The following is a 25,000-nucleotide window of genomic DNA, read 5'->3' as shown; positions in this document are numbered from 1 at the left end:
AAAGTTGGAATTTGCATGATCTCAGCAGAGACTTTTTTGATTCTGGCAGCTGGTAATTACCCAAAATGCCTTTACAATGGAGAAGGCTCCTTCCCACATGGCTCCCCAGGGAGGCAGGGCTGGATGCTGGCCATCCCCAGCCAGTGGCTCCTGTCACCGGAGTGTCTTGTCCTCTAATAGCTGCTTTGGGCAGCAGGCACGGAGTGGGGAGCGTGTCCCTGATCACAGCAGGGCAGGCAGGAGGGGCTGGGCCTGGCAGGGGACATGGGAATACAGAGGTGTTCTGGGCAAAGGTAGGAAATGGCACAGGGTCTGGAGGAGGGAGACTTCCCAGGGCCAGGGGGAAGCATGGGGATGCCATTGTGCAAGCAGGACAAACCAGGTCAGTTTGTCCGTGGTATTTCCCAGGTGTGCAGCTGGAGTCACAGCCCTTCACTGGGTGCTGTGTCCCCTGTGCACTCCCCTTGCAGAGGGCTGCAGGAATGCTTGCACCACGTTTGGGAGATCAGCAGATGGTTTCTCTAAAGAGAGCCTGAAATGTGACTGTTGCTAAAATCGGTTTCTACAAAAACCACAAGTTCTTTAAAAAAAGGATAATTTCTCTCACAAACTCCAGCTCAAATAGTCTTTAAAATAAATACACTTCTGTGGCGTCTGCAGTTGGGCCTGGCTGGAGAGCCTGGAGTCTGCCTTGTGAGAAGTGTCATGACTCTTGAGTTTGTTTTGGTTCATTTTTGGAATGCTCTGCTGAGAAGGAAGGAGCCAGGCAGTCATCAGAACAGTCCCTGGGTAGGATCTGGAATGGGTGACTCCACCATTCCTGTTTCCAGTCCTCTGAGCTTGGAGCAGGAATTTGAAGAGCCCTGAGAAACCAGAATTCACCAGCAATATGTCTCCAGACAAGAGGCTGCTGAGGAAGATGCTATCTCTTTGTGGTTTATTGCTGTCTGCTCTTTCGGGACCCCATCCCTGATGGGATGTGAGTGTTTCTGGTTGGTTTCTGCAGCAGAGCAAGAAGGTTAACAGAGCTCTTGGGCCTTCAGCTTCCCAAGTTGCTGGTGTGCTGTGATGGCAGCATGGCAAGTCTTGCTGCTGTCTGCTGATGTGCTGGAGCTCCAAAAATGACCACAGGCCTCTGGCACACAAAGGGAGGTTTCAGCTTTGCACCCCTACATGCCCAGGATTGACCTGCTTCTTCCATTTGAGTCAATGTGTGTCCAGCTGCCGGGGTGGGAGTCTGTAGCCCTGAGGAGTGCAAAAGTAGCAATGTATTAAGTTCAAATGGTGTTCCTGGGTTTTTCTTTCAAAGCTACAGTTTGCTCTCAAAGGAGCATCCCAGTAAAGGCAGCCTGCCCATTCCTTTCCATGCCACGTGTGTGCAGTGGTAGAGTTGGATGCTTGTGGGAGTGGGTGGGTCCTGTGTCTGAGAAGTTTCTTTCCTCAAGGATGTGATTTACTGAGAGACAACAGGGAGGATAGTTAGTGGGGTAAAGCCTGAATGAAATGGGACCACATTGTGGTCTTCCAGGCTCTGCCTGTGGGGAGCTGGGTGGTGGCATGTTTGCTGGTGTTTTCAGGGATTCCTTGTAAGCATTTGAGGAACATTTGCTCAAAACTCACAACCAATGTCTTTCTTCCGTTGTACAAAAATGCTACCAATGAAAATAGACAAGCTCTCTGGGTCATTTCCAGATGCCCTTAGTAAGACAGAAGTGTTTATTTTTTATGGGCCAATTTTTGTAGTCTACCAGAACGTCTTGTACTGTTAATGCCGCATGGAGCAATAGCTCTGCAGAGTGTGTTTAATAAGAGCAATGTGCTCTCGGGGATATTCAAATTGGAGGTAGTTTCCTCACATATACGCACTCAATAGCGTGTTATGAAACATCTGGGTCCAGAATTGCACTAAAGAAATCAAATGGCCAAGTCAACCTGAAAGTTGTACCAGGGTTGTACCTGGAGAATCACCATATGCAGCCCTCTTCTCTGCTGCAAGGGCCTTGAGCAGATGGCCTGGCTTTTTTTTTATCCCTTTTCCTCCTCCTCCTCAGGATTTGCAAGTCAGGAGTAAAACTCAGCTTTGAATTTTCTGTCAGCAGAAGGAACTGTGAGTCCAAAAGGCTTTCTGGCTGCAGTTACATGGCTGCGTGGGAGGCGAAGAGCCCTTGGTTCTCCTGTCTCCGTGTCTGCCCTTCTCCTGCTGTGCTTCTTGGCTTTACCTCCGGGTCTGGTCTGCCTGTTGCTGCAGGTGCTGGAGCAGGGTGTGGCTGGTGTAGGAGGATGTTGGTGGCAGCAGCTCTGCCACAGCATCCTGACTGCCTTGGTGCCTCTAGGTTCCTGCATCTCGGAGATGTGCAGCATGATGCAGGTGACTCTGCCTTGTTTTGGGGCTTCTTGTGCCTTCCACCTGCTCTGTGACCTGAGTGTCTCCAAGGGGAGTGGTAGGGGAGAGCACACATGTAAAACGAAAAGCTTACAGAGATGCTGCCCTAGAACCCTCAGTGTGAGCTCTTGCCATTGGACATAATCCTGGCAGGGCTTTTCCATCAGCTTCATGAGGAACGGGGTTGCTTTTCCTCAGAAAGAGCCTTACCTGCTTTTCCTGGGTTCTCTGTGCTTTTACTGTGGGAATGGAGAGGGGTGGAGCAGCGAGTGGCTGGAGGGTTGTGCAGCTCTGTTGGATGCCGTGTCAGTCATGGCACCACAGGCTGGGACGTGGTTGTTTGGCTGAATTTCCTTTTATTGTTTGGCTATAAAACCTATCTTTCCCTTTGGGATGAGTTTCAGGGAGCGATCTTCAAGGTTTAACCTTTCTGATAGGAAATCTGCTCGAGACTGGCTTTTATCATGGCTGCTGTCCTTCAGAAATGTCCCTGGCATCTCCATGTCCCTGTCTGGTGTGACTTGTTTAGAAGATTTTGCTGCAGAGATGGAGGAGGTCTGTATGTCTATCTTGCTGAAGGAGCTGTCAGAAAAAGCAGGAGTTGGGGAGTTGTGATGTTTTTTCTGCCTTTGCTTCATGAGGGAAAGCAAGACCAAGAGCTTGGTTTTAAGGGTGTCTGGAGCTGCTATCTGCAGACTGGGAGAACATCTCCCCCTTGGCTTGGAAAGGCAGTGGGCTGTGTTTTACATGAGGCCTGTTCAGTGTGGCTGGCATTGCACCATGTTCAACAGGGAAACCAGCTAGCTCTCCTTTAGATGAGGATGGGAGATGCAGTGGAATGGGCCCTGGAGCAGACTGCCTGTTCTGGGCGTGGGCAGCCTGCCTGTGAAGTGTGTCAGCGTGGGTGAGGGAGCCAGCAGGGACTGAGATGCTCGTGTCCTGTGCTCATAGAGGGTCCTTCCTCTGGTGCTGCACCAGTAATTGGAATGACATCTGAGTTACCTGCTGGAACCTGCTTACAGATGTTGTAAAGACATGCTAAGCCCTTCCTGATGTGGCTTCCTGAAGGCACCAAGTTCCAAGGATCTGGGACCCTTCTCCCCTTCACGTTCACTCTCCACGTTCTCAGACTGTGCATGTGGGATGAGCTGTGTCTGCAAAGAGCTGGGCTTAAGCCTGAGCTATTCCAGTCAGTGCTGGTGGGCTGGGGCCCCTGAGGGGTGTCTTATGCTCTTGTACATGCTGTGTGTGCTTCTTGAGGGTGCTGAGAGGAGCAAATGGAAAACGATGGGCTGACCAGGAAAAGCATTTCTCCAGGAATGCAACACCTGGTTTCCCCACCTCCGCAGCTGACATTCTGGAAACCAAGAGTCTTTCTGTGTGCTTGTATATCCCAGCTGCACTCTCAGCTGTCAGCAGGAGGAGGAGATAAATCAGGGTCTTGCTGGGGGAAGCCCAGAACAGTACAGTTTTGGTTGAAATAATATATAGGTGTTGTGATGGACCATACAGCTCTGCTCAGCAGCATCGTTGGGTGTGCAGGGTGGAAGTGGGTCTTTTCTTGTCTGTGCAGCTGATAGAGAGGAGTCCTGCTGACTCCTCCAACAATGCAGGTGTAATGGCTGTGCTTGGGAGAGGTGGTTTTTTGTGCAGCTCAGGTGGTGTGCTGAACCTGAACTTAGCAATGTGGACAAAAATCCTATGGGTTGTGGTGAGCCCATTCTTTAACTTACAGTGTAGGTAAAGGGCCTTCAGTCAAGGGCTGTCTTCAAGATCTGGATGGTTGAATAACACTTGAAGGAGAAGGTACTTGTGCTGAGATGGTGCTAGATCTGAACAAGCCTCACAGTTGTCTTTATCTTTTGTATGTCTGTCTGCAGAGCAAAAGCAATAACTGATGCACAGTGGCTCTCCTGGGTGCTGCCAAAGCCAATACTGGCTTTCCAAGCTCTGAAGTACTGAAAGTGCAGTTTTAGGCAGGGCTGTGGTCAGACATTTCTCCATTTGGTTCTTGCTGCTTTGATTGGCAAGCATCACTTGAAGTTGTTCAGTCAGAATTAAAGTGAGAGCATCAGTCTTAAACCCAGGCAGTCCTGGACATCAAAAGATTACATATTACAAAAAATTACCTTAGCTTGACCTTGAACGAGGGGAATGGTCAGCATCACATTTATATACTTTTAATGCAGCTTTTAATTTTTAACTTCTTTCAAACAGTCTTTTTTCCTTCATTGATCTTTTCTTCCACAGCAAATGCACCAGTCATTTCCTAAGCAGCCAAACTTCAGCCTGCTCCTTAAAATACCCCTGTGAGTCCCAGCTTTGCAGACAGGGAAACCAAAGCCCAAAGAGAGTGAGAGTTTGATTTCAAAAATGCCAGGTGGTTGTGATCCATGTTACAAGCAATGGTCACCAGGGATATTTTCAGTAGGGTTTATTCTGTGGCCCCTCTGAGCCAGGTGGAAGACCACATGGTTTTGGAGAACTGGAGCTCGTCTGCTTCAAGTCCTGCTTGCCAGGGGAGCACTCATGTTGAAGAAGCTGCGTTGGGGTTTGGTGGGAGGGTTGTGTCTGGGGCTGATGTGGGCTGGGTGGTTGGTGCCACATCACCTCCCCAAACAGTGCAGAGCCAGGGTGAGAAGGATTCTCAGAGCTTGCCAGCCAGCAGGGCCAGGGAGAGTTGGGTGTTGCAGGAGTGGATGCAGGTTGTTTGACAAGGCTGAGACCACACAGTGGCTGGTGGTTTCACGTGTGTCTCTGAGGGGAATGATGAGATACATACCACTTGCATGCCTCTGCTCTGGCTTGATGTGGTCTCCCCAAGTGAGTCAAAGCTTTTGCTTTGAAGGCAGAGGAGGGGGAAGGGACTGTCTTTGTTCTGCTTTTTGGAGAGTGCTGGAAATCCTTCAGACCAGAAGACTACACCCTTCATTACCCTCTGGGTTATTTGCCCCATATTGGAAGTATGACTCTGTCATGTGAAGTATTTGATTATTTATACAGTTAATGTTTAACAGAGTTGGAGTATTAGAATTAAGCAGGGGACGAGCTTCCAACTTTGCATGGTTAAGGGCTAATAAAACCTCTCTGATCCAGTGTTTTCCTTTCACCAGAGGGGATTTTTTTCATTAGCTTTAGAGTGTTAAAGAGAGATCTCCTGTATTTGAGGCAGATCGATCTGTTGGCTGCAGACAAAGAGAATGTGCAAAGGTGTCAGCTTAACTATCCAGTTGATGCAGATACAGGAAGCCAAAAATGTCAAGGTGAGTTTCATTGGTATCTTCAGTGGTGGTCACTGAATCCAGCATCTGCTTAGGGTAGTAGGCTGCTGGTATCTGTAGCCCATCCTGGCTGTGGAGGAGCTGGAGCAATGGTAGGTGGAGAATAGCAGGAGGCTGGACTGCCCCACGCTGGCTTTGTCACTTGTGCCAGCCTCCACTACACTGTTTCCTCTGTCTGCTTGCTGCAGGACACCTTGGAGATGTCAACAGGTGACCCTCTAGTCATCACATCTCCCAGGGCTGTTGAACTGGAATAGCATTTCCCAAGCATTTGGCTCAAGGATTGCCTGGGTATGACCAGGGCATTACCATGTCTGATGTGGTCCAGGGGTGAGCAGGAGAAGAGAACAACAGTTGGGATTGGCTGAACTTCACAGAGTGGTCACAGGGGATTTGGTTTTCATTTCTTTTTAGTTAGTTCACTCAGACTTATGGGTCTGGGAGTGTCTCACCCTAACACACTTCATACCCATTGCCTGAATCCAGCAAGTGTCTTGGTGGCACAGAGCTCTCAAAGCTGTGGTTCTTACAGTAGTGCGGTTGGAGATGATGAAGATGCTAATGTGAGGTTTTTCATCTTCATTAAAGGGGAGGCTGAGGAGTAAGGGCTTCATTGCATCCTAGGTGTACCAAGATTGTGACTGCCCCAGGGGCATCCTCAGTGCTGTTGCTCTGCATTGATCACTTAAAAAATCAGGTTGATTTTTAGCAAACCACCAGGACTGAAGGCAACCATGACTGCAGACCTACCACTTGTGTTTTAGGTGTCCTGATTTATCTGCTGTGAGCTTTCTTTCTCTTAAATTTACCACGTATTGCTGTCTGCACAAATGCTGGATGTCCAGTGGACATAGTTTCCTTTGGGCTGGTGTACTAATGCAATTGATAACTCATACTGGGCTGGAAACAGCCATTTTTAACTCTCTTCTTGTGACTGGAGAAACAAGGGGGATGTATGAAAGCAAGGCTGTTGGAGCGGCTGTTGCATGGGTGGAAAATCCACAGTTTATGTTTTGCCTTTGCAAACGTACATTGTGAGCATGAAGGAAACTCTGCTCCTCATCATCCTTCCAACCACTTCTCCTCACTGTAGATGACGTAAGAAACTGTACTGAAGAGTTTTATTCTTCCAGTTCCACCCACGAGCATCATCTGCTTGTTGACTGAATGGAGTGAGACTCTGCTTTCAGCTCTCCTGGGAAGTGTTGGTCTCTTCATCCATGCTGAGTTCATCTCTAGGTTTCTTTAAACAAGGAACAGAATTGACTGTAAAAGATTACACCTCCTCTGCAAGATGTCAAGGTCATGATCTGTGAGAGCAGCCTGTAGATAGATACATTCATCACTCAGATGCATTTAGCTTTTATTTAAAAATTTATTTATTTGTAATTTCTCTTCACCTGCTAGGTCCAAAATTTGGTGTTTCCTTCCCTCAAAAATGACAGAACCTTCAACATAACATAAAAGTCTGTGGGGTTTCCATCCTGCACAGTGTGGAAACTGGTTCCTGGGGGAAACAGCAAGTAGAAAGTGTAATTTAGCAGAGAAGTATTTATTTTTTAAAGACAACTGGCAACCTCCTGCCCCTCTGCTGCCTTGTGTGCTCCTGGTCAGGTTCAGACTTTAATAAATTTCTTGTTTATCTTGAGGAAGTAAATTAATAAGTGATGGCAGTTGCTCTTCAGAGAGACAGGCTGCTGAGGGTTGGAATCATTTTAATTTGGAGTGTGTGTTGTTGGAGGACTGCTTGCTGTTGAGGTGAGTGCATCAGTGTCAGAACCCATAAAGGTTGACCATTCCCTGTGCACACAAGTGGTGGGTGTAAGGTTTTGCAAGTAGCTTTTGAGCAAGGGCTCAGGGAAAATTAAATTGGTCTTGCTGGGAGCTTTGAGGCTCTCACCTGCTTTAACTCTGGGTAAATTTGAAACCCAGCACCAATGGACAGATACATCTTCCCTGTGTATCACTGGGCAGTCCTAGTGTCCACAATGTTTTCCCATCTCTTAAGTGGGAGTACTGTGTAATACTTGGGTTAAGTGATTATTAGGGTGACTCCTAAAACCCTTTGCTGAGATTGTGGGTAAAACCACCTTCTCTCAAATTACTGGCTTCCCTTTTCAAAGGGAAGAGAGGAGTCAACTCCTGGTTGCTCATCTGGTTTTGCTTTTTACTTTATTTCTGTCCCATTATGCTGAGCTGACTGCATTTTTGGTTGCTTCCAGTTCCAAATTGTGATGAATGTGCTGATAACCCTTTGGTACATGCTGTGGCTGCTGCCAGGGAGCTGTGCCTGGCTTGTCCCACAGAGGATGGGGGGCTAACCAGGAGCTTCAGGAGGCTGCAGAGGTGGAATTTCACCCACAGATAGTTATCTGGGATATTGCTGCCCTTTCCCTCTCCCTCCCCCTTTCTCTCTCCCTCTCCCTTTCCCTTTCCCTCTTTGTAAGAGAACTTAATTACTGAAATAGATCTGTGTTTAGAGGAGCTGGAGGCTCTCCATCCACTCCAAAAGGGCCTCATGGTGCATAATGGAAGAAAACCACCACTAAATGTTTCACATCACACTTTTCCCTTTTCCCTTCAATCCTTTGTATTTAGCACTAACTTCACATTATAGGTTTCCTTTTGTTTTAATTGTGTTGAATTCTAGGGAGAAGGAAAGGATCGTTCCTTTGTTTTTCTTTCTACTGTAGCCCCAGCCATCCTGATGACAGATCTTGTCATTACATGGTGTCATTTTAGATGTTTGCACTGCATCAAAAGCAAACGGAGGAGCCTGCAGTCTAGGCTGTGGGTTGAATAACAATGTTTTTCCAGGGGAAAAAAAAAAAAAAATCTGTGAAGTTTTAAATGAGAAACATGAGTTTCGCAGAGGCAGCCTGTATGCTGCTCCCGATCCGGCAAGAGTGATGGCTCCCATTTCCCTGGGTATCAGCTTTTGTGGCCCTTTGTGTTTCTGAAGGCTGGGAAGCTGTGGAGCCATCTTGGACTTGAAAAGCAGGAGGGCTCATATTTTCCTGTGAGTGGTGGATCTTCCAGGACAGCTTTCCAGCTGCTCCTTGCTAAAGCAGAGGTTGGTGATGTGCAGCTGGGAGATGATGGGGGCAATGTGTGTCTGGAAGGAGAAAGGGCAATACTGAGGGGCTTAAAATCACTGCACAGGAATCTGCTTTTCCTGAAATGCCTGCATGCTAAAGATGGTGAAAATTGCTGATGCAGGAGAGCAGAGCATCTTTGTCAGGCATCTGTCTCCCAACCACATTCCTTTCAAGCGAGGAGGGCTGCTGGGGAAGTCTCTGCTCTGCAGACCTCCTGCTGCCTTCCTGACTTCTCAGAAAGGTCATGTGAAGACTAATGTGATCAAAAGGGTTTTTAAAGTGTTATTTAAAGTGTGTTGACTGTTCTGCAGAGGGTTTTGGTCATGTAGAATCGGGAAATTTGACTGCTTGTCAGTCATGACCCAGAACTTCGCTGCAGGATCTCACCAGAGAGGACATGCTGGCAACTGAGGGCTTTCATGTGGTTGCCTCACTTGGGTTGGTCTTACCCTCTTTGATTCTTCTTGCAGTGCATGAACACACTGTTTTTCTGTTGCCCTCTGAAGTGTGTTGAGGTTCATGTGTGGTGGTGTTTGTACCAGGGAACCATCTGTGGGACTTGGGGAAATGGTTGTGCTCAGGAAGTGGCAGATGAGTCTGGCTGCTCAGGCACAGCCTCTGGGCTCCATGGAGCTGACTCTGAGTAGTGTTGGATGTGATGCATAATTTGGTGGAACTGGAGGATACCCAAAAAAACCCTGGTCCCTGTGGAAGAGGCGTATAACATCCACCAGCAGGTTGAGTTGGGCTTGGAAATGGCCACAGGACATGTGGATGCTCTGCAAGGGCTCCCCACTGTCAGAGTTGGTGCTTCTCAAGTACCCTCAACACATTTTACTTGCATGATGGATAAAAGCTGTGCCCCCCTCCAGAAGTTACACCTTGTAATGCAAAGTCCTCCAGCCTCTTGCTGGATGGTTCCTCTCACTTTGTGACTTGCAGATTGAAAGAAAACTGGAAAAAACTTTTTTCCCACACAAAATCAAGGTCTGTGCCTTTCCTTCACCTCAGTTTTTTCTGGATGTTGACATACAGCACTCAGTCTTCCCAAACTTGACAACCACCTCTCACCTCCTCTTCTGGGATGTCTCTGGTCAAAGCTCTCACCATGGGCTGGTGACCAACCCAGCCACTGGTAGGCCAGCAGCTATTTGAATAACCTCCTGTCCTGAAATTGAGGTCCCTTTCTTCAGAAATATACTTGCAGAGTTTCCAAAAATTATTCTGGAATAAAATGTCAACAGAGGAGGCTGATCTGGAATAGCAATTGCTGAATAATTTATTCTGCAATGAGTAGATAATTTCCCTATATGGAGCAGCCCAAATAAGCTCCAAAATTTAAGCTTTATTGGTTTGGGGGCCAGAGAGGGGAGGAAACTGCTAAGTTTTTGTGAAGTTACTGAAGTGAGCTAAGCTGTTTCAGTATAATAATATTTCTGCATAAGTATGTAAGTTAAGTATAATAATATAAAGTGTGTGTCTGGGGTCTCCTTAGTGAAATTTTATATACATATAAATACACACATACATACATACATACATATATATATATATATATATATATATATATAAAAGAAAAAAAATTATCATTCTAAATAAGAGCTGTAAAAGTCGGGAGGAGAGGGGAGTTATTTTGGTGCCTTCTCCTGGGGTCTGTGCTCAGCTCCTGAATGGGGAGTGGAGAGCAGAAATGGCAAAAAGGTGTCACCTTAGAGTTTTTCCACTTTGGGGAAGCAGTTTTAATGCAAAGCTGTTTTCTGTGCTAAGAAGTGAGATTCTCGGAAGGAAGTTAATTGACCTTTTCAGCAAATTTGTTACTGAGACCATTACCACAAATGCTGTTGAAATGCTTTGTAAATACAGTGCTCATTTAACACCACTGCCAGTGACTTAGAAAGTCAGACTTTATGCTCTCTTAAAATGAAAGAGCTATTCTTAGTGGAAAAAGTGTCTTTTTGGAGAAGAATTTGGAGCAGATTTTCGTATTGAATCTAGGCTGCCTCATTCCCTTGGAAGGCGTCTGAGGGCCAGGAAAATCATAACTAATAACTTCCCTATAAATTGTAGAGCTGCTATTTTAAGGTCTGATGTCTCAGGGAGGATCAGGGTGGTGTCCTGCTTCCCTCCATTGCTGTGTGATGCCCTGGTTTGATTATGGTCCTCATTAAGCTAGTCTACCCTACACAAAACCAAAATGTGAGAACAAGTCCGGAGGTTCTCAGGCTTGGTTTTACTTTTGTTTTTCGGTATTGGTAAACTGAGTTTGTATTTTGATTTGAAGATGGCTCACTCTGGAGGCAGCTTTAAATGGTAAAATATGCATTGAATGCCATTTATCTTTGCATATTTGGAAGCGAAATCCAAGGCTGCTCCCCAGCCTCAGGCTAAGTCCTGGAAAAATGGCCAATTCAAGAGGGAGGTTGTATCTCCAAAAAGCAAGTTAGCAAGGTGAGAAGATACCTCGAGAGAGAAGGATGTCCATGGCTCTGGACCAACTTTTTCCACAAGCAGAGGACGCTCAGGAAGGAGCCCTTAAGCCAGGAGCAACAGATTTAGGGCTCTGGCGTAGGAGGCACTTTGCTTTAAGGGTTGGGATTAAGTTTTTGTGGAGCTAAGAGCTCTGTGAATCACCACATAAAAAAGGCGATGAAGGGAAGAGCACTGCTGCACTTGCTTTTGACTGTGATGAAGTTCAGTGATCCCATCATGGTGACACTTGCATGAAGGGGTAAGAGGCAGTTTCTAATTAAAACCCTTTTATGTGCTAGAAGCCAGCTTCTCAGCTGTTGGAAATCTGGGTGGCTTCATTGAAGTCAGGAGATGACCCCATCTGAGTCTCGTGTGTGAATTTTGGCGTCTCCCATCGGTTTCCTTGAGGCAGCCGAGGTGGTGACAGCACGGGGCTGGCTTTGCTTTGTGGCAGCTCCAACTGGTGGCACGCATGAGCCCGGAAGCTGCGGCAAAAGTGAATTTCCTCCCTGTGGATATTTTCTTTCATGCTTGAAAACAACCCTGCATCTGTTGAGCAAACACCTGGGCTGTAACAAGGAGCTGTGTGGCTCCTTGTTTGGATGTAGCCACTTGTGAGCACAGAGAGAAGAGGGCTGGGTGTGTTGGGGATGGATGCATTTCACAGGAATGCGTTTCTTTCTCTCCCTCGGCCATAGGGATGCTTCATTCACTGCTTCTGCTAAAAAATGTGCTGTGCATCTTCATTTTTCTCTCATTTCCTATTGTTTTAAGAAGAGTCTCTATGTTCAAGATGTCTATAAGTTATACTGTAGCAGTAAAGAGCAGAGACTTGACGGCATTTTGCCACTAGTTATTGTGTGGACAGCACATGTTAACCAAGATGCAGTGAACTCATCCTCTCTTCAAGCCCTTTCTGTTGGCTTCAGAACCATCATTTAAATTGGTTTGAGTTGGCTCTGACTTGCTAACAGAGGAATTCAGCTTGCAAGGCTGCACCTTAGCAGAGGAAATCTGTCCAAGCTCTAAAACTGCTTGTATTTTTTATTTTTTGCCCAAACCATACGTCTTCAGAGCAAGGGTTGCACATCTGGGTAGATTAAAAACCCCATTTGCTGGCAGGTGTTGGAAGATTGTGGAAGGTGATGCTGGAAAGGGTAGTCTTGGCTTTGGGGCTGGCAACAAAGACCCAAATAACCTGCTTCTTTAGAATTATGTGGGCAACAAAGAGCACTCCAGGCTGGGGAGAAAATGGAGAACATTTTGTAATACTTTTGGGTAAAGTCACAGATTGGGACTGGTTGTCTGGAGCATGGCCTTGGGCCAGCCAAGCCCCTGAACTGGTAGGGGGAGGGGAAAAAACCTCCATTTCAGGCTCCTAGATAAACAAACACCAGAAATCTCGTAAGGGTAATAATGGAAATCACTGAGAAATTGAGTTAATACAAGGGCATCTGTGTAAGTGAATGCTCGGGACAGGGAAACGGCTTTGTCCTTTAACTCTAGTAATGCTGGAGCAGATGGGAAGCGCGGTGTGCTTCACGCATTAGCTGGCTCGGATAAAGAGCAAGGCAGAGGCCAGTCCTCTTGGCTGATTAGAGGTTAACAGGGATAGAAACCAGCGGATTGACTCTTCATTTGCAGGAGGTGTTGTGGGATCAGAGCAGATGGCAGAGAGAGCGTCCCTCCAGCTTACTCAGCTGCTCAGAGAGCTTACGGCTCCCTCCAGCACAAACAGCCCCATTGCATCTCCTCTGTTTACAGCTGCAGCTCTTGCTCTTCCCTGGTCTACCCGGAGAGGTGATAGAAGAGTATTTCTCCTAAACCTGTGGTAGTTGGTGCCTGAGGCCATAGGTATGTGTGGGGATATGGTGCATACTCTCCAACTCATCCATATCCCTTTGTTTCGGCTCCTCCTGCGGCAGCTTTTCTGTGGGCATGGCTCCTTCCCGGGGTGATATTAATGGTCTTTGTTAGCTCTGTGAAAGTAGAGGTGCTTTTCCAGGATGATAATGACTGGGCAAGGACAGGAGCATGGTGGGGGCAGCGAGGAGGGCTGCAGGGGGAAAACCTCTAGCATCCTTCTGGCCAGCCATCGCCTGCCTCCTTCATCCCTGCCAGTCTGCCTCAGCACCTTTGCCTGATCACGAAACAGAATAGCTTTGGGGAGGAGGGAGGATGGAAACTCAGAGCAGCTCTGCTCATTGACTCCCTGGAAGCCTGGATTCCCTATTTTGCAAGGGAGAAATGGCAACTGATTCAGCCTTACCCTCTTTCTTTCTATCTGCCAGTGCTCTGAAAAGGCACATTTTATCTGTGTGTGACAACACCTGCCTAGGGTGCCTCTCATTGAGCCGCTGAATCAAAAGAGCAACAAGAAAAGTGGGTTTAATTGCACACATCTTCAGCAGAGTCTTTCTTGCACTGGCAGCACAAAAGGCCAGCCCTGTGCTGGTTGAATGGAGCCCGGGAGGGCTGGGGCACGCCGTACTCTCGTTACTATCGGAGGCAGATGATTCACTTTGCTGGAGCATTGTCATGTGCAAATGAGTTCATGAGCCCATCTCCTTTCCAACTGCAAGGTCAGGGACTGAGCAATTGTCAGCATCAGCCGGCTGGAGGAATTGATCTAGAAGCCAGAAAGCTTCAGGAGATTTTACTAACCTCCGCTTCCCACCGCCTGAGTACACCGACACCTTCCTCCCGTGGGTGTTGTCTACATTACAAATATTGACCAATTTTAAGTTCATGTTTAGAAAGCTGCTGTTTCGAGGCATGGAAATGTGACTGAGAAAGGCTTATAAATAACACTCGGTGCGGCAATTATTATTCATTGCTAGTTATGGCTTTCACACACTGGAAAAACAAATGGTTTTTCCACTAGGAGCTGGAGCTGCAGTCCGTTTAATCACTAAAGAGCTTGGAATCACTTCAGTTTAAAATAACTTTCCGCTGTGGTTTGGAAATTTTAAAAAAATATATTTGGGTCACGTTAACCTAGTGTATACAACTTGCACCGAGAATTTCAGTTTACATCGTCTACATCTGCTGAGCCCCATAAATACCCATCTATTCATTCCTGTTTGGTTTCACAGAGCTCCTGCCTGCCTGAAGACAGAGCTCCCCAAATGCAGATTCAGAGCTGGGGTTAGTCTGGCTAGAGGTAGAGAATCCTGGGAGCTGAGCACAGAGTACAAGAGCAGTGATCAGCCACGCTGCTGTTTGCCACAGCCACCCCTTTCTGGCTGTGATGCAAGGGGATATGGCTGGTGCCTTCAGGAAGCTGTGTGGATGGACTTTCCATCACATTGCTCCTAACAGAGGCTGCCCAAAATATCAGCCTCAGGTACTAAGAGGTTACTTGAGGTTCTGACAGCCAGGTGTGGCTGTGAGTTGTTTATGTACACTGTCCAGCCACATCCCACCACTGGTCCATGCTCAGGGCATGGATGTGGTGCATGTTTCCCTCTGCTGAGCCATTGCTTGCCCTGATTCAAAGTTTCCACAATGACAGAGAAAAGTCTCTGGAGGAGACAGAAGAGCCATAGTGCCATGAAGAAATGCTCTCAGCATTACCCAAGTGTTATTGACCCCCATCCTCTCACATAGCAGTGCCAGTGCAGCATCCTCAGGGTTAGGTCCTGCAGGTGGCTGCAGCTCTGTGGTGCTTTCCACCCCTGCAGGACTGTGCTGGTGCTCCAGGAAAGGGTTGCCACGCCTGGGAAGAAGGAGCTCATTTTTTCCGAATGGCACAGCTTAGCAAATGACAGCTGTGACTTCTGCCTGGGCTGCAGTGTGAAGTCTGAGGGATGGCTGTGAGCAGCAGCTGCCAGAGGGAGCAGAGCTGAGCACTCAGGTTCCCAGCTACTAGTGTGGTAGGTGTGGAGGAGTCCTCTCTCTTGCAGGTGTTGGTGCCACAGTTAGGAGAAGGGAAGGGACTATGCTTGGGTTATGCTTGTTTTTGGAGTTTAAATTTCCATCTGGGGGTCTTCCTGTCTCCAGAGTCCAGGTATTTCAATGTAACCAGCCTAAATGTTTGATTTATCTTCAGTGATTTGCTGGAGGACACGAAGCAAGGGGTCCTTGCAGCTGGCCTCATGGTGGGTTGGAGCTGCAGGGCAGGCTAGTGATTTCTCCTGATGGTTGGCATGTGGATATCTGGGTTAAAGATGTCCTGTTGAAAGGCTCTCTGCTCCTACAGAACTGGAAGAGTTTGCACAATTCCTTTTGGTCAGATAGGTTTAGAAATCAAAGAATTCACCATCTTGGTTAAAGATGTTTCTGTTGAGGTGTTAATGCTGTTGTCCTAATAGCAAAGTCTCCTGTAGTGGGGCCCCTGCTTAAAGGCTTGATCCTTTGTAGCTGTTTGAGAGCCCAGGATTTTCATTTTTTTTCCCCCAGCCTGCAGGGTTTATCAGCTCCAAAGAGGAGAGTGCTGCCTAACTGACAAGTTTGTAAGTCCCACCAGTGTGGAGCTCACAAACTCCTGGAAAACAATTCTAGGGCGTGTTTTAATTTAAATCAGAGGTGCAATGTCCTGTGGCAGTAAAACAAGTAAGGTTCTTGCGCCAGTGTTTTGTCCCCATTTGATGGGTTGGATAACTGGGATTAAAAAGAGATGAGCTCATCATGCCCTGTGTGCCCATGAACATTCATGGCACCTTTCTGTACTTTTTCTGGGGCAGTTATGAACACTCAGCTCCTTTTACAATCTCGATCAAAGAGACATCCACTGGGAAGCTTCTGTGGTAAAAGTAGGAGAGGGTGTTCTGGGGCAGTGTTGTTCTTGGGACAAAGCTACACTCTGGAGGGGCGTAATGAGTTTGTAGTTACAAAGATGGTATTTAATTATTTCTTTTCCATGGTTTTCAAGCCTTGGCACTGTCACTTTGCTGGCAGCAAATCAAACACCAAGTTAGCTTATGTTAAGAACAGAAGATGAAGTCCTAGATAAGCACTGGGCTGTAGGAATGTCTTACATTGAAATGTTCAAGGAGGACACAGAAGAGAGTGTGTCTTTGCTCTCAGTGCTGTCCAGATCCTGTGTCAGTGATCAGGATGCTTCTTTCTTGTAGGATGCAAGATGAGCAGAGAGGAGGGTACAGTGACAACTGTACTTTTCCAGGGTTACCTATTATTACCTTTACCAGGGTTACCTAGTTTTTTGGTGATAGCATCAGTGTTTTGTGTGGAGCAAGAATGTGTGCTTCAATGGGTAATGAGGTAATACACCTAAACCTACCTTTTAGTCACCACTCTTCTCTGGGACAGGATACCCATCACTGCTGAGCTCGTGTGCTCAGCAGCCATGGGTGCTGGGGTGCAGACCTGGCTGCAATGTGGTAGCTGAAGTCTGACCTCACTTTAATGTAAATATTCACAAACAATGCCTCTGTTCCTGCCAGCTCATCTCTCTTCCACCCCTCCATGTTTAATTTCTGACTCAACTTTTGACAAATGTTTTGTAGAGTTCCTAGTTTATCTTAAATATACCTGCTGTCACCACAGCTAAAATCTAAACCAACACTTGACTTGGGGCTTGAGTGCCAGATGAACTTGGCAGTTGTTGATATAGTGAATGGTCCTGTTTGATGTGCAGACCAGATCTGATGGTGAAGACCAGCTCCTGCAGCAGATGGGAGAGCACAGCTTTTGAGAAGTATCTAGACAAATACTCTGTCTTGAGAGGCTGGATCAGATCACAGTTAATATATTTTCAGACTTATACCTGTCTGAAACAGGTCATTTGGTTAAATGAGTTCATACAGCCTTACACCAGTTAGCCCCACGTGGGGCCTGGCCCACGGTCCTGTTAAAATAAGCATTTCAAGGCAGTGTTTATGGCCAGTAATTTGTCCTAGAGTGTTTTATATTTGTGTGTGCAGGCATACATACAAGGATATACATACATACTTGCTCAGGAACTCAGTTTCCAGTCCCTTTAACTTGTTCAAAAAGTAAACTAGGGAGAAACTGGCAGTGAATCGGAGCCGCCTGCCAAGCATTGCAAACCAGAGAAGTGGTAAAACATAAACACTTTGGAGTTTATCCTCTGGATTTATATAGTTTGGCTGCCGGGGGATGGGCTTGTGTGGAGGGGGAGGCTCGTCAGCCCCTGGCTGAGCCCAGCACCTCCACAGCCTCACTCGGCTCCCGGAGCAGGGAGGGGAAGGAAGTGCAGGGCTGTCCATCCCTCCCCTCCTGCTCTGCTGGCCACATGGGGTGGCTTTTGGGTGATGGCAGCAGAGCAGGTCTGCTTTTCCCCCGCCCCGGCACTAAAGTAAAAGCAGACCTCCTTGATGCTTAATCAGATTTGAATGTGGTTTTTGGCGTGGCTTTAAAGAGACTGGCAGTGAATAGCTGGTTTTGATGCCATTTATTAAAAACCTCTGGTAGAATTTGTCTCCGAAAGCCTTTGTAAGAGCTGGCAAACGCACAAGGGTTTGATGCAGTTAATGTATTTTAATCTTCACCCCCCCACCCCTTCTCCTTTTCTACCGCTAATTGTAGGGCTCTCAGCTGTCTGCTGCCTTCTCCGAGGGGATGGCAGGCTCTGCAGGGACCTATACATACACAGGCTTAATAAGGTTGCAGTGGCATGGAGAAAAGTGAGCATCCTCCTCAGGGAGGATGGCAGGGATGGGCGGTGTGGGGTGCCAGGTCCCACACTGTGCTCTGACATGGGGACACCAGATTGCCCTGGCCATAATTAACCTCTTGGTGCAGCCTCACTCTCTTTGGAGGAACAAGGCAGATGAGTGTGAGAAGCAAAGATACCTCTTTTCCAGGTGGCTGAGCAAGTGCAAAGTGTTGGTGTTGGACCCACTCAGAGCTGGCTTGTGAGAACTCTTTGAGGCTCCCATTCAAAATGAGGTTAATAGGCATCCATCAGTGAGTCTTATCTCACTGACTTAGTCTATCCACATCCAACTTTCTTTGGACCCATGGGACTTTCTGAGCCCATTTAATGTTCCTTATCTGCGTTTGGGCCTTCTGGGGGCTTTTTTTCACAGTTTGTGCCAGAAGGCACTGCACTGCCTTTCTGCATGGTGGGAACTGTCAGGAGCACCATAACATTGGTGTGAACAATTTGTGGGACTCAGGGAACGGTTTTCTCTTAGCTGTGGTTTGAACTGTGCGTAACTCCTGTCCCTGCTCTTTATTTCCACTGGTGGAAGAGCTCAGAGCTGTGACCAAGCCCTGCAGCACTCTACCTGGTTGAGAGACCAAAGTTGGAATTGCTTTGCATTTAGTTTGTGGGTTTTTTTGTCTGCCTCATCAAAGAAAAGCAAGCGTTGTCTTTTTCTACCAGCCCTCACTCATGTGAGTTGCAAATTCAGCGAGAGGGAGGCGTGGATGGAAATGACTCCCAGGAGAGAAACAGTCTGAGATACTTAAACAAATGGGAACCGAGCAGCTTCGCTCTTCCCCTGAGGGTTTGGCTGTTAAATAAACTCGCCGATGTCTGGCTGTGTGTGTATGTTGGTGCAGAAGTGTGTTTGTATACACAGGCTGGGTGTTGCTGGGTGTAAGCCACGGGGATGGGCTGCGCTGGGTGTTGTACTCCTTGGTGTATGAGAGACACACACGAGCAGCCTTGGCTTTCCTTCCTTCCTTCCAGAGCTGGCATGGGTGGTTGTGGTCAGAGGGAAGCCAACCTGACCTTTCCCCTCTTCTTCTTCCCCCTCTCCAGGGTTCCACCTCAGCGGAACAGTAACGGAGCCAGCGACTGCAACAGAACCAGAGATGACCTACAAGGTGGCCATCAGCTTCGACCGCTGCAAAATCACCTCCGTGACGTGCGGCTGTGGGAACAAGGACATTTTTTACTGCGCTCACGTCGTGGCGCTTTCACTGTACAGGATCCGCAAGCCAGACCAGGTCAAACTCCGTCTTCCCATCTCAGAGACCCTTTTCCAGATGAACAGGGACCAGCTCCAGAAGTTTGTTCAGTATTTGATCACAGCACACCACACCGAGGTGCTGCCCACCGCCCAAAAGTTGGCTGATGAGATCCTATCATCCAACTCCGAGATCAACCAAGTGCACGGTAATTCCTCCTCCCTCCTCGCTGTGTGACCCTGACTCTGTGTTTGGGGCTGGGGTGGTGCTTTTGGTGCCCATGGTGATGTCCTTCAGTTTATATTTGTCTTTTGCTGCACAGTGAGAGCTGGCAGTGTCACACTGATGTTAATGCATGGGTGTTGGGGCCACATGACTGGGGTGTCCCCATCCTGCCCTCTGCTTTTCTTTATGTGTTTATCTGTCAAACATGGGCTTCAACAGGCAGGAAGAGGCAGAGCTGACAGGCTGGTGGTGCACAAGGCACAGCTCAGAGTAGAATGGAGAAGCCAGGGAGTGGTGCTGGGACCCTGTGGAGTGGGAGGTGCAGTGGGGATGTGGCTCCTCTAGCATGGTGTCAGCCCGAGCCCTGCACTAAGTCAGATGCAGCTGAGCTGGCAGGAGATAAAGCTTTAATCTCCATGGGCGTTAATTTGCCCATAATAAATGAGCGCCACTGTTCTTACCTACTGCACAAAGGCAATGGAGATGTGTCCTGGGGCTTTATGTTTGGAAGATGCTTTTGACTTCCTCCCCTGGAAATCTGGGGGACAGTGCCCAGCTCAGCCCTGCTCCACTGGCCCAGGATGTGGCCAGGCTCCTGGGGATCTCCTGCTGTGTCTTTTCAAGGAGCCCAGGAGCTGAGGTTGCCCAGGGTCTGCAACAATGAGTTGCTCCCCACCGTGCCAGTCCCACCAGCTGTAGAGCAGAGATAATAAACACTTATCTGCCACGGAAGGGCGTTGCAGGGATTAACACGTGCCTGTTAAGTGTTCTGAAGATGAAAAGCCCCATATGCAGCCTAAAATACCATCTGAACTAGTTGAATCCACATGTAGAGAAGTAAGACCGGAGCCACAGACACCATGGGGGTGATGGCAGCTCTGATCTTAGATGTGTACATCTTTCCCTATCTGGTCATTCCTGTACCTACCTTGGGAGAGGCCTTTGTCTCCTCTGCTGGGCCACATCTGCTGCATGGGTGATTGTGCTTTAAGTAACTGACTTTTGCAGGGGGAGGGCTTCAATTTTTGGCATTGTTAAAGAATGAGGAGTGTGATGCTGCAAGGATCTGGTGAGGGCCATCCCCTCTCTGAACTGAATTACTGGAGCTGAGGCTGGGCAAGATCCCTTCTTGGCCATTGTTTGAGGCTGCTTTCTCCTAAGCAGATTGAAGTAAAGCTTTTAAGGCTCTGAATATTTATTGCTCTAGAGTCAGCAAAAGGCTGGTGATTGAGAGTCTTACAAAGATACAGATGTTGGCTCCAGTTCAATATCTGCTTCTTGTTTTTACAAGTGGTTTAAAACAGAAAACAAAGCAAAAATTCTCACTCCCTTCAGACTTGTGCAAATTCACGCACTCCGGTATGTGATTTTGAACCAACAGAGACATGGTCACTGCAGAGGGACATCCCTCTGGCATCCCTCTGGCTGCCTGGCTGGTCACAAGTGAGTAAACACTGCTGCAAACAGGGGAGCAGAGGAGGAGGGCTTGTCTCACCCTGTGGGAGGATGCAGATCAGCCTTCATATGATGATTTGATCTTAAAGTGATCTATAACTCATAAATGTTGCATCCTGTGAAAAGGCAGGCTCTAAACCCCTCACATTCAAGTTCATAGTGATGATGCCCGGGGCTTTGATTCTTGATCCTGGATAGTGTTGCAAGTTTTGCCCTCCTGATCCTGCCAGAAGCACATCCACAGTGCAAACAACTACACTGCAGACCTGCTTGACCCCAGGGTGAGGAAGGACTGCAGCCATGGGAGTCTGTTTGTGGGAGAGGAGTTCTGGGGTCTCCAGGTGAAGTGGATCCAAATTTGTCCTCCATCTTGCCCTTCCCAGCTGTGGAGCATTCATTTGTAGTGGGTCACTGATCCTGGGATTTGTAATTCTTCAAGATGTGCTCTACACAGAGCTTTACGTGCATTTCTTGGCCATGTGCATTTCAGACCCTTGGGGTCACACCCCAGCCTTAGGGTTGGTGTCAAGGTGGCTTTGGCAGGCCAATGTCTGCAACCCAAACAGGAACCCACTGTGTGCATTGGACACCTGAAGTAATTACACCCTGGAGCAAGAATATTCTCTTTGGAAATCCTTCTTTTTTCCCTGTCCCTCCTTCTTTTGAGGAGAGGTCTGTTGAGCTTTATATCAGCATCAGGTCTTCCTCACTTTTCCTCTGGTCACCCAAAGGATTTCTCTGTCATGGTTTATATGGTGAGCATGTAGGATTGAGGAACTGATTTTGCACCAGGCTGGCTGGGGAATGCCCCTTGTGCAAGGGGGGTCGCCTGATTTTGTAAAATAAGGCTTTCAGGGATGCTCCTTCTCCTCCTGCAGAGGCTGAATGGCAGAGAAAATTACTGTCCATTGTCTGGCGCTGAGCTCCGGGCACTGAGCTTTGTTCCTTGCAGGAGCCTGTAGCCGCGGGCTGTGCACAGCGTGCCGATCTTCCCGGCTGTCTTCCTAGAAGGAAATGCAAACTATCCAGTAATGATGGAGGCTTGGAGCGCAGCCAAGGCGCTTGCGTGTTCCCGAAGGATTCAGTCCAAGCTGAGCCTAGGTGTGCCTGCCGCTCTGCTCCCCACTTGACCTCTGCCTGCTGAAGTGGGTCACGTTTCTGCTGCCGTGGCTTGGCTGCAAAGGGCAGCGTGTGCCAGCGAGAGCAAACTGCTTGTCTGGCACCTCCACGCTTGCGTCTGGAGCGGCAGCTGCAGGGAGGAGACCAGGGTGGGTTTCAGTGCTCCTCCCCAAGGGGACAAAGCCAGCAGTGTGGCTGCCTGGCACAGAGCAAGGCTGTGAAGATGTCACTGCGCCAGCAAAAGTGACTCCTGGCTGCTTGGTCCCTCCTGGTGGGTAGAATGCTGGGGGCAGCCAGAAGCTGCGGCTGGAAAGCTTGGATCCAACAGCTAGGATTCCAGGGGAATGAGGATCATCTGGTGGTGGCCACCTTGTCACCTTGTTGCCTCTGTTCTTCTGAGAGCCTAAAGATGGCACAGTGCCTGTGGCCCCAGAAGATTTGGGGTTTAGAGGTATCCATGCTTCATTGGTGAATTTCCCCCCTTTGTTGCTTGAGGAGCAGGAGATTTTGGCAGACCCCGTGTTTGTAGCTCTGTAACTCACCCAGCTCGAGCAGCATGTGGACATGGCAGAGAGTGCTGCTGCCCTCAGGCCAGGAGTTGTGCCTGGGGCTTCAGAAATGCCAGTGAATGACATTGTATCTCTGGTGCTCAGCTGGTGCCATCAAAGGGCTCGGGATGCTCTTCTCAACCAGAAGTCAGAAAAGCCACAAAATCTCTTCTGTCGCAAGGTGCAGGCACAGCTCCATTTGAGGATAAGCCATGTGGATCACCAAGGGGACTCTATGGTCCTGGAGGGTCTTGGGAGCTTCCTTGGTGGAGAGAACTTTTGGAAAACCCTTAAAGGGATTGGTCTCTCAGGCTTTGGTATGGAAAAAGCAGATCTTCTTATGCAAAAGCCGTAAGAAGCCTGCTGCCTCATCCATTCCCTTCTGTCCCACTTGCATTCTTGACCACCTTGAGCTTTTCTTCCACTCCTGGGCTAATACTGTCCCGTCTCACTCCTTGTACACAGCAAGTTGGCTGCCAGGTCAGTGTGCAGGAAGTCCCTGCCTGTCCTGTCACACTGAGCCAAGGCTGATGTTTGAGGAGTCCTTGGGCGCTCTTTGACTTTCAGGTCATCCCGAGACAGCGTCTGGAGGGCAGCGCCAGTAAATCTATTTGAAATTTTGCCTTCCCACAGGGGACAAGGAGAAGGTCAGATCTCCAGGGCATTCGTGTTCCTGTTTTCTGAGCTGTTGTGGATTTAAGGGAAAAACACACCTGAGTGCTGAAGAGAAAGGCAGCTCTTCCCCTTGTCTTGAAGAATGACTGGGGTTGCCAGATGACTCCAGAGCACGAGTGGTGTTTTACAAGCAACTTCCAGAGTCAGCTGCACCAGATACTGGTACCAGCTTGACCACATTGCCCCTGTCCACCCTGCTGGGAGCCAGTCTGGATTCCCTTGCCCGTTGCTGTCAGGTGTATGTGAATCTTCAGACTGCCCTGGCAGCTCCCTCTGACTTGCCTCCACTTGAAAACGAACCCAGAGTCTTGGCGGAGCTGGATTCCTTGCTTTGCTGCTATTTTTAATCCCTTGTTAGAGTTCATTTCCTTTCTGGTGCCTGGTTATTTTCTCTTCAAGGTTTTCTGCCGTTTGCTTATTTGTCCATGTCTTCCCCACCCCCCGCCCTGGGCTGATCCTTCACATCTGTTTTCTCTCTGGACACCGGAGAGGAGCCCAGAGCATTCAGCAACACCACCATGTGCAGGCATGAGATGGCCCTTGTGAATGGCCCCCACGACAGCCAGCCCTGCTCCAGGCACCACTGACCCCAGGGCTGGCACCGCCGGGCCCCTAACCACTGGTGGGTGCCAGGCACAGCTGGGTGAAGTGACCATAAGGGAGATGCTGGAGCAGCCACCTTTACCATTTTTAGGATCATTTTATCATCTCCAGGTTCTGGTTAAAAATAACAATCCTGCCTTTTTCTTTGTATCACCAATCCTGCTTCAAGTCGGATGTTCTGGGAGTGCTCTCCACACTACTCAGCTGATGTATCTCCCCTTCTTGGGTTCAGGAGCTTGGGTTTGGGATGTGCCAATGCTTTGGCATGACCCACAAGGTGGTACTGCCTCCTCAACCCTGGAAATCTGCAGGAACCCCTTTTGTTTTCTTCATGTTGGGCAGCTAATTTCTGAGCAAGGAGTTGAATTTTTCATGCCTGACTTCACTCTGTTTTCTAATCTGTAGATTTTTCCAGTCCTTTTTTCTCGGTTACTGTATTTGCCAAGTCTCACTTGGCTGTCAAACAGTTAAACCCCCGAGCTCCCAGCTCGGGGGGAGCCCAGCTCGGGGTGTGATGGATTGCATTTTTATCTCAGTTTCTACAGCCAGTGTAAACGGGCTGGTGAAACACTCTTTCCACTCAAGATGTGCAATGGTGTTTCCTTAAATCTGAATCCGGCAGGACCAAGATCCAGCACATCTGAAACAGGGCTCTTTGGAGCACGAATGCTGCTATATGAGAAATGTGTTATGCAGGCGCCGGGCTGTTTTACATGCCGTTCCCAGCTCCTTTGGAGCTGAGACATGGAATCACTCATCAGCTGCGTCACGGCATGCCGCTGCTGAAGCCCCCACGGTGTGAACGTTGGCAAGGGGAAGTGGACAAATCCTGCCATTAATATTTAAACCCAGCACAAATCCCGTTGTTTGCTCTTAAATGTTTATCCAGCTCCCCAGCGTAATTGGGCAGCCCGTTATCTGCAGGGTTGTGCTGCACGTGTGGGAATTTGCTATTACGGCCCTCAATCTGAATCTTTCATAGGAGAGAAAAATACATTTACAAGCAAATTTGGGCTTTATTTGGAGGCGCGGGAGGCGCGTTGCTAATTTGGCTGTGGCCCGAACCCCAACGTGCGAAGTGCTCAATGTGTTGCGTGGGAGGAGAAGGTTTTATTTAGCTGCACGCTCCCTTCCTTGCTGCTCGGGCTTTCCATCGCTACGTGTGAGCAGCAGCACCGAGGGGTAGCCCCGGGAACCCCCAAAAATGCATTGATTTTAGCATTTTGTGACCTCCTCCTCCCTAATCTGTCACAGCAGCCATGGTGAGGGATGAGGGATGAGCTGAGCTCTGGTGGGATGAAT

The 25,000-nt window shown here is 48.4% G+C and overlaps 1 protein-coding gene across 1 annotated transcript in view; it reads left to right on the top strand.

The window, feature by feature from the left end:
• The window catches only part of ZSWIM5 (zinc finger SWIM-type containing 5), a 94,217-nt gene that overhangs the window by 46,161 nt on the left and 23,056 nt on the right, over positions 1-25,000 (top strand). The window contains exon 2 of the mRNA XM_079314412.1: positions 18,925-19,281. Coding sequence (XP_079170538.1) covers positions 18,925-19,281 — 357 coding nt within the window. The remainder of the gene's footprint in view (positions 1-18,924; positions 19,282-25,000) is intronic.

This window comes from Erithacus rubecula (assembly GCF_903797595.1).
Source record: "Erithacus rubecula genome assembly, chromosome: 10".
NCBI lineage: Eukaryota > Metazoa > Chordata > Aves > Passeriformes > Muscicapidae > Erithacus > Erithacus rubecula.
This window is presented reverse-complemented; position numbering and strand designations above follow the sequence as displayed.